This window comes from Gouania willdenowi, chromosome 2, assembly GCF_900634775.1.
Source record: "Gouania willdenowi chromosome 2, fGouWil2.1, whole genome shotgun sequence".
Classification (NCBI taxonomy): Eukaryota; Metazoa; Chordata; class Actinopteri; order Blenniiformes; family Gobiesocidae; genus Gouania; species Gouania willdenowi.
Window position 1 is genome coordinate 5500853 of NC_041045.1, and position 9855 is coordinate 5510707.

General features: G+C 36.1%; 2 protein-coding genes across 4 annotated transcripts in view; one reads left to right on the forward strand and one right to left on the reverse strand.

Annotated features, from left to right (window-relative positions):
• The window catches only part of mbd5 (methyl-CpG binding domain protein 5), a 24358-nt gene extending 23470 nt beyond the window's left edge, over positions 1-888 (reverse strand). Inside the window, exon 1 of the mRNA XM_028464008.1 lies at positions 762-888. The gene's annotated coding sequence lies outside the window, so the exon portion shown is untranslated. The remainder of the gene's footprint in view (positions 1-761) is intronic.
• On the forward strand, positions 176-9436 carry orc4 (origin recognition complex, subunit 4). Of its 3 annotated transcripts, none has more exons than XM_028464430.1 (14): positions 176-280; positions 3508-3566; positions 3735-3811; positions 4646-4736; positions 4828-4903; positions 5398-5483; positions 5557-5605; positions 6377-6528; positions 7709-7882; positions 7958-8044; positions 8120-8228; positions 8810-8905; positions 9016-9083; positions 9159-9436. In XM_028464430.1, the coding sequence occupies exons 2-14, from the start codon at positions 3510-3512 to the stop codon at positions 9339-9341; spliced, it is 1305 nt and encodes a 434-aa protein (XP_028320231.1). In that variant the 5' UTR covers positions 176-280; positions 3508-3509; the 3' UTR covers positions 9342-9436. The 3 variants fall into 3 exon arrangements, with proteins under 3 accessions (XP_028320231.1, XP_028320238.1, XP_028320223.1); XM_028464437.1 differs by having other exon boundaries at positions 215-352; XM_028464422.1 differs by lacking the exon at positions 176-280 and adding an exon at positions 2752-2855.
• The last annotated feature ends 419 nt before the right edge of the window (positions 9437-9855 follow it).

The following is a 9855-nucleotide window of genomic DNA, read 5'->3' on the forward strand; positions in this document are numbered from 1 at the left end:
AAACTAATGAAACATCACTGTGAAGCACGGCGGTGGAGCATCATGCGTAAATGCTTCTTCTCCTACTTTAACAAAATGATTATCACTTTAAATGCACAATAAACAGAGTATAAGGTGAGTGTGTGATCTCTGAGCGCAGCTTTGTAACGGGCTCAGTATTTCCCATGTATTGTCCTGCAGCTGACAGCTCGTCTGCGTCTCAGCCGACATGACGGCTCTCTTCTGCCCCAAAGCCTCCGAGCAAGGCAGCCCCGGTGCTCGCACACACACCACGGACACGGTGGATACCAAAGAGCGTGAACCAGGCTGTAAATTCAGCCGTTAACGTCCGCCAGCAGCTGCATTACCTCGGGTTAGCACGTATCTAGCCTGTTAGCTTGTTGTAACGAAAATGAATCGGAGCTCGGCTACGCTAATTAACATTTAGCCTCTAATTAGCAACCCGCGACCGCAGCCGTCCGCGTACGCGATTCGCGTACACGATCGCGACCTCGGATTGTCAAAGAGAAGCTAAAAAAGAACCGAGTTAGAGATCTGAGCCAAGAGAGAGACACAGGCCGGGACAGGCCGAGTTAGCAACGGTTAGCCTAGCACCGTTAGCAACCGAAGAGCAGCTCAAACGCTGCTGTCTGCGGAAAACCAGGCCGTAAACTGTGCGCTTTGAGCCGTGGGACGGCAGGAGAAGCTCCGGCGTGAGGACGGAGACGGAGCCGAGCACCGTGAGCTCCGAAACGGTGTAAAAAAGAGAGAAATCAGCCTACCATTAGTTCACTGGTTCTGCTGCGGCTTTAACTGGGATACTGGAGATGATGGAGAGCCTCGCTGCGCATGCGCGATACCACTAGCTAGAGAGATGATTTACTTTATATATATTTTTTTTATTCTTTTTTTTTTTTTTTTTTTTCTTAGTCTTGAGAAAACTACTTTTTCCCTTATAATTCCTATAAACAAGTTACTTTGCATGATAAGACTATTTATAGTACATAATCATTCAAAATGATTCATAAAATTTCTAATTATTAGAAAATGTAAATCCTATTATTAAGATAATTCTATTAAAAAGATGGGATAATGAGACAATTTATTATTGAATCAAATAAGCTAATTTATAAAATTATCACATCAAACTAATCATTTATTAAAACCAGACTATTAAAAAAATAGATACATGTATAAGGTAAGATAGTAAGAAACACAATATGACAGCATTTAGATAATTAACGAAACAAAAAAAAAAACCACCAAAAGGAAACAAAGCGATAACAAGAATCACAAAAAAAACTCCAAAAAGACATAAAAGTAAAATAAAGACACGAAACAACATCAATATTACACAAAGTTTTTTTAAATAATTGAAACACCCATAATTAAACTCCAAAGGAATTCCATAATGACACAAAAACTCCCGAAATGACTCCATAAAACAGAAAATAACTAAAATACACAAACTGACAAGAAGATCAAACAAAAAAAAGTCACAAAACTACGACAAAAGCTCACAAAACATGAACAAAAACACACAAATTGACTCCCAAACCTTGATCATAAATTCACAGTAGGATTAAATAATACACAAATTAGTGTAAAAAAAACAACAACAAAAATGTACAAACACACAAACCTTACTTCAAATGTATTGACAGCATTCAGTGCAGTTTGTCAATTTATTTTCAAAAATGTAGTGCAAAATGACACAAATTGCATTGTTTACACAGGGCCAATGAGGTGTTTTTCAGGTTTACAAATTCTAAGAAAAAAGTCAGGAATAGCGTATGCTCATTTAATCCCACCCAGCTTTAAGGAATATGACATGGCCCTAGACAAAGAAATTATATTGTATATATTTGTAGAAAAAACAAGAAACAGTAAAACAAAACAAAACAAAACAAGAAACAAGAAGAAATAATAACGATAATAATAATAAAAGACAAAAAGTTTGAGATTTGACAATGAAAAAATAGCACCATATTAAATGCGGAAAACACATGATATATCTTCAATGTAGGTTCAGGTTTAGCTTACTGGAGTTCTAGGCTGGTAGTTCTCATCTGACTTTATGACTAACCACTATCCAACAAAAGCAATCAGGGACGCACACTGAAGAAAATGTTAAATTTCTAATTTGGCTCTGTTTTTTCACATTAAAAAATAGTACCAATTACTTTAATTTGAACAATAACACAACATATAAGAAAATTTTTTTCTTCCTTCATGTGGATGGCTCCACTGGCCCTATATTACCTATGCTAGGGGCCCGCTCGGACCACGACCCAAGAGTTGAGGAACATTGCTCGAACACATACATGTCAAACTCAAGATCCGTCAAAGCGTCTAATCCGGCTCGCAGAAGGACTTTTCCTTCACTAAAAAACTAAATTTACCACCTTTAAAAAAATTTTAAAAAAAAATACATTTGACTTTCAGATATTTTTTGCTTATTACTTAAATTAGTTTTAAAAGAAATAACATTATTCATTGGTTTCTGAGAATATAAAGAAGCAGAAAAATACATTTCCATTGATAATAAACTTACTAGAGTCACACTATGTTTAGCAAGTTTACCAAAAACAATTAGTGGATTTGTTTTAATATTAAAATTGTAGTTAAAATACTAGTTTTCAAACTTTAGTTGAAAAACAAAAATAAATAAATAAAAGTACAATTCAAGTATAATTTGAGCCTTTAATCTTCTCGAATTAATTAATGTTAATCTTTTTTTTTTTTAATTATTATTTTAATTTGTGCTCGCACCTCAGCCAATCAAAGAAGAGGGTTTGTTGAACACCGGAAGTCGTCATCGTCTGCGTAAAAAAATTCCCGCGGAGATTGAGGAGGATTTCCCGTTCAACTTCTGGGCAAGTAACGTTACTAAGTTTGTGTTAATTAGTTACTAGTTAGTTTAACCAACTCCCGTTGACTTCACACGGCGGTTGTGACGTCAGAAACTCTGAAACTAACGTACAGATGTTCATCTTACCGAACAGTGCAGCGTGTGGAAAATCATACCAGACTCCATTCCTAAAGTCAGGAAAATAAGATATATATGTCAATTCCTGGAAAACATGTGCAAAATAAACCTAACAATACGTACAACTGGTTTGGTTTTGCTTTACAGCAACATTCGGCATACATAATATATACATAATATGGAGGAAGATTACGTAAGCTTTGTGAACGTCAGAGGAACCTTGCACGGTTAATTTAGATATGATTTGGTCACAAACTGCATATAAATGATGCGTAAATCATACGCCGAATGTTTCTCCTAACGCGTAGACTTTTTCGACATGTCTTTATTTTTGCTGTAAATTAAGATTTCATGTATTTTGAAGCGATAAATCGTAATTTGCCACTTTCTGATTTGGAGTTTGGCAAATGTGCCAACCGGAAGACCTTTCAAAACAAGAGACTTTAAATAAAAAAAATTGTATTATTATTATTCATGTTAATAAATAATAATAATAATTATAGCACAAGTCTTCATGTGTTTATTGTCTTTGTTTACAGTCATGAGTAAGAGGAAGGTCAAAGATGTCCATCTGCCAACAGGCGAGTGCATCACACAGGTTTGTACCAACAAGATAAACTATGACTCACTGTTTTTCACCATAAACACCTTTATTTTTTTATTTACACCTGATGCTGAGATTGTATTAATAACAACAATAAATGTAATAATACTGATGGTATTTTTTATTTTATTTTTTAGTAATAATGAGGTTTAATTTTCTCAGCTCCAGCAGGTTTTAAGGGAGCGTTTCTGTCATCAGCGTCTCCCTGAGAAACCAGAGGGAGTGGAAGCTCAACACAAGTACGTTTGTTTACTTATTTTTTCTGTTTTACACTAATAAGACATATAACACAGAATATTTGACTTTTAATAAGTGGGGAAAATAATGAAACGTTACGCGAGTCTGACATTTTTAGTTTGAATTTGAAATGTCTAACCATAAAAAATAATGTAGTCTAAAGTAATTTGTAATTTTATTAAATTACAATATTATCAAATATTAAGTGTATTACCATACTGAATGGTAAAAACATATATATATATATATATATATATATATTTTTATCTAAGTAAAATCACAAATAAAAACAATCAAAAAATAAAAATCAAAATATTTTAATACCAGAGTTTTAAAAAATAGGATGGGATACATAGGCAGTGTGCATTATCTATGTATTATAATTTACTGTAATGATTAATGAAGTTGTATTCTATTTAAAAATATATTAAGTGTTATGAATTAATTAATAAAGGGAAACTACGATTAAAAAAATACAAACTCTGAAAAACAAAGTGCACTGCCCTATTAATGAATATTAAAAATAATAATAATAAAGTAGGAACGATAGCTATTATGCTTTTATTCTGAAGATCTGTGAATTTGTGACTGTCGTCCTGTCACACTTCTAACACTAGAGGGCAGTAACAGACTACTTTTCTTGAGATTGAATTGTTTTCAGTGTCTACTAATAAGATAATCAGATGAAAAGTGAAATTAATAATATTGTTCTAATTTTAAAACCACCTTTAGCTTAATTTAATCAGAGTTTGTGGGTAAAAACTGAGGATTTAATGGATCCTGTTTACCACGACTGAAAAATAAAGAAGTGTGTGTGTGTGTGTGTGTGTGTCTAGAAACCTGCTGGAGCTGCTGAGGAGGACCGCCGTCCACGGAGAGAGCAACTCGCTGCTCATCGTCGGCCCCAGAGGAGCCGGGAAAACCACAGTGAGCTGGAAACTGGGAGGAGGAGATGATGATGATGATGATGATGAAGTGGTTCATGCGTGTGTTTGACACTGTGTCTGTGTTTTTGCAGCTGCTTCGCTGTGCGTTGAGGGACCTGTTGCAGGACAAAGACGTGAACAAAAACCTCCTACAGGTTCATCTGAACGGTATTTAAACTGACTTACCGCTTATTTATATTTTTTTCTGTACACTTTGGTTCTACTTGGTATCAAAAGATGCCTAGTCATTATTTACACATGGGGGTGATACATAATAGCAAAATGCAAAAGAAAAAACACATGAAAAATAGGAAAAAACTGAAGTGTGCCTCATGCACATCATATACTTGAATTTGATTTTTAAATAAATAGTTTGATCAGGTTCAAACAAATACATGTTTACATGAAACAGACTAAGGAAATGTGAAGTGTGTTTGTATTTGGGCCTGTTTTCAGTGGGATTGGGTTCGTAGGAGAAGTAGAGCTTGGCGTCATCTGCATAAGAATGAATTACAATGTTGTAATGAGATAAAATATGAACAACAGGAAATGAATTGATGGTGGAAAGAAGGGGGCCTAAGACTGAACCTTGGGGAACTCCAGATTTAATAAGAGGTTAAATTTGGATTGGTTTGTGAACATATTCAAGTGTGTTTCTGCAGGTCTTTTACAAACCGACGACAGAATAGCCTTGAAGGAAATAACCCGGCAACTCCACCTGGAAAACGTCGTCGGGGACAAAGTGTTTGTAAGTGTCTGAATTTGGACAATTTTTTATGTCATAAAAATGCCGTAAACGACACTTTTGTGTTTCTTTTCAGGGAAGTTTTGCAGAAAATCTGGCCTTCCTGCTGGAGGCGTTGAAAAAAGGTGATAAAGCTGTAGAAATGATCTGCATTGATCACATTAGTTTGAATGGACTTAACTCCCCAAAACACAAAAATATACATGTTTATGTGACGTAAAATAGTTTACGGCACAATATACTGTCTGTAAAATTCAGACTAGAGAAGATGTTGCATCATCTTCAAAGTGAAACTACTCACATCAAAGGACACAATTCAGGTTTATAGATACTAATAGCAACATTTTAAGGGTAATTATTCAAAAAGTATGAACTGTACAAAGAGGTTAAAGCAAAGTGTAAATCTCTGGAATTTGTTGAAAACTGTACAATTGATTAAAGTGACAATTAAGAAAAACAGCGCTCTTCAGATTATTATTAGATATTTGCATTGATCAATATGGAAAATGCAATTTAAAAAATAATAATAAACTCCTTTTTATAGAATATTGTTTTTTAATAACAATGTTTAAAAAAAAAAAAAATATATATATATATATATATATATTTCGTAGTATCCTTTCTACAAAGCCAAAAACAAATAAAGATTAAAGGATTTTGAAGTGTCATTTGTGTTCAATAATTTTATTGTAGCTCTAAAACTGGGAAAATTCACTTTTGATGACTTGAAAACATACTTCGAATCTTTTATCTTCTGACTTTGATCAGCCAGTGCTGCTACGTGCTAAGCTAACCAAAACGTGGTGGTGGTCACTGGTGTGAAGTCCTTTCACAGTGTCAGAGGAAAACAGCACGTTTACCAACACTAATATTAGATGTTTTTGTCTCGTTTTCAGGCGATCGCAGCAGCAGCCGCCCTGCGCTGTTCGTCCTGGACGAGTTCGACCTGTTCGCTCACCACAAGAACCAAACGCTGCTCTACAACCTGCTGGACGTCTCCCAGTCGGCCCAGGCACCCGTCGCTGTGGTGGGACTCACCTGCAGGCTGGTGCGCCTTATTTTACTTTCACTGATTTGCAGGGTTTTTCCCATTTCTACAGTATTATTAATTATTTTTTTTACTTATAAATGCAATAATTATTAAGTAACGTACAATAGGGTGGTTCACAATATGATGAAAAAAGTTTTCCAAATTTTGCCAGATCGCATTTTGTACGTCAGTAAAGGGTGGCACACTATTTTACAATTTGTATTGCTCAACCACAGAATGTGTAACTTTCACAGATATCAGGAACTTCAACAATATAAAGGTAAGTATAGTGATTAATAGTTTATCCCTGTATTTATACAAAAATGAGTAAACAGTTCGAACACTATTCCTAAAAATAGGGGAAAAACAGGTCTACATTGTTAAAAAAGTGTGCCACCCCTAAATGAGCAGCAATTGACTTTATTTTTGGTACAGATGTTAATATTGTCAATAAGAACAAGGCAAATCTGGAAAAATTTGGTGAGAATCAAGGAATTTCTCGCTGGTATGATCAGGGCTAAAACAAGGGGAAAAAAAAGTTACAATGCTTTTATTTTGAAGGGAAAGCCACCCTATCACACTTGTGATGGGGTGGCTTTGATATGTCATTTTAATTTAGAATGATTTTATTGGTAGTAATTATTATTTTTTAATATTAATATAGTAGCAACAGATTGTAACTTAAGCTTAAAAAAGATAATTTCCTTCTAATTCTTTGGTTTCTCACATTTATTTTTTAATTATGAAATGTTCCCATGTTTAAAATTATTTGATTTCACATAACATAGATTTTAGATATTCATATATCTATATATATATATTTTTTAGATATAAATACCATATAGTGCTATACTGTATTAGATATTCACACTATATACTGAGTAAGCTGTACCAGGGTACATACGAGGACAAGCTTACAGTCTATTTATATCTGTGCTAAGGAGAATCTGTGACCTCATTTTCAAAGCCCACCCACTTACGTCAAAGGACATAATTATGGTCAGTAGAAATAAGTGGCATAAACTCTTGCGAATAGTAGAAATTATTCAAAAAGTCAAAAAGATTCAATGATGCATAAATGTCCTGATATTTCTGGAAGGTTTAATTCTCTAACTGAAACAATTGGACTGGGTTGTTGTGGTGGGACTCACCAGTATTTATCTGATGGTTTCTCTTGTTAAATAAAAAAAAAACACAGGATGTGATGGAGCTGCTGGAGAAACGGGTGAAGTCGCGGTTCTCCCACCGTCAGATCCTCCTGCTGAGTAGCCTCTCCTTCCCTCAGTACCAGCAGAGGATCCAGGCCCAGCTCAGCCTGACTGACGCCTTCCCGGACGCACACTTCGCTGAGGAGTGGAACTCCAGCATCAAGGTGTGTCAGGAAGCTCCACAGAGAGAGAAATAAAGGAAGAGCAGAACCTGAACCTGTACCTTTCCTGTCCTGCAGACTCTGTGTGAAGACAAATCAGCGCAGGACGTTTTCAGGAGACAATTCCACTTCAGCACAGACTTCCGCTCCTTGCACACGCTGCTGGTGAGGAATGCTGCAGTTTTCCTTCCCATGTGGAGATATTTGAGTGATTGCAGGTTCTCCGAAATCTTCTCTCAGGTGTTTTGCCTGAGTCGAGTGACCGTCTCCAAACCGGTCATCAAAGCAGCGGACGTCCTGGAAGCGAGTCGACTGTGTTTGTGTGACGCCAAGGCCAACATGCTGCACGGTAACAGTTTCAACTTTGAGCTACACAAAGATAGCATTTACTGGCCTTTCTCCTTCCCAGTTGTGCTTCAGTTGGAAATCTGATGTAGGCGTGGTTTGTGTTTTTGTCCCGCCCCTGGAACAATCAGCAGAATAAACATCATCAAAATGACCTGAAATAGATGAAACATGTAACCTCACAGTTTAACTAGTCATCATGTCATCTTGTGGCATCGTTTATTTATTTTTTTTGTTTTTGACTTTTTTATTGAGACCTCTTTTAGAATTTGTTTGTATCTATTTATCTTCAACTACGGTAATTATTTGTTTATTCATTAATATATACACACTACAGGAGTTGTTGCCATCTTTTTGTTTATAAATATACATTTTTATGTATTTATTTTTGATGATATGCGTGTCCTGTATCTTATAGACCACTTGTCAAACTCATGGCCCCTAAAATGAGTTTGACACCCCTATTATAAATGCATTATCACTACCTCAACAACTTGGTCCTCGTTCTCTACACCTTGAGTCTTCAGTAGGGGGAAGTTTGTAGAAAGCTTCCAGTTAGAGAACGTCTTGTTTGTTTCTCCTCAGGTTTGTCCATTCTGGAGCTTTGTCTGGTCATCGCCATGAAACACCTCAACGATGTCTACGAAGGAGAACCCTTCAACCTCCAGATGGTTCATAATGGTACGACCCAGTGTCATTACTTCATAAAACCCTGGTTAAAATAGTTGGAAGTTTTCCTTGTTGGCGCGACATTAAACCTAAACCTAGTAACTTCATCACCTTTCCTGCAGAGTTCAAGAAGTTCCTGCAGAGGAAGTCACGCTCCATGTTCAACTTTGAGCAGCCGGTCATCCTGAAGGTCGGTTTAGCAATTTCAACGCCTTACAACAACCGTTCAAAGTCCAAACTGAGCTCTTCTCTTCTGCATCCTCAGGCCTTTGAACACCTGCAGCAACTGGAGATGATCCGACCAGTCGACAGTTCTTCGGCCAAGACTCAGAAGGAATATCAGCTGATGAGGCTCATGTTGGATAACAGTCAGATCATGGAGGCTCTGCAGAAATATCCACAATGCCCCACGGACGTCAAGCAGTGGTCCGCGTCGGCATTCGGCTGATGTTTACACTCGTATACGGATTTCTGCCGCTTTGTATGTAATGAAAAGGGATAATGCTTTTACTTTGAAAAGCCTAATAAAACAAGTAAATTTGATCTTTGATGTCATACAACATGCTTACCTATCATCTGGGCCAGCGTTTCTCAAATGAGGATACTGGGGTAAAATGTGGCACTACAGGGGGTACTTAAGAGAGAGAAAGTGGAAAATTAACAAAGGAAGCACTAAAAATATGGGGTTTTATGTTAATTTCTAGGTAAAAATAATAACCATAATAATGATGTAAATAATCTTGATTAGAACATGAACTAAAAATACAATGGTCAGTCTTGGTCCCAGGTGGGAGATGACCGGAATTGATAAAAACTATACAGATGAATCTATTTGAGACCCCTCATTTCACTTATTGACAATGGGATTATTTAAAATGTGTATTAACACTGATTAATAATAATGTGCTCTATAGTTGTTTTTTCACAGTGATATGAGCAAAATGTAGTCAGAGAAAAGGGGG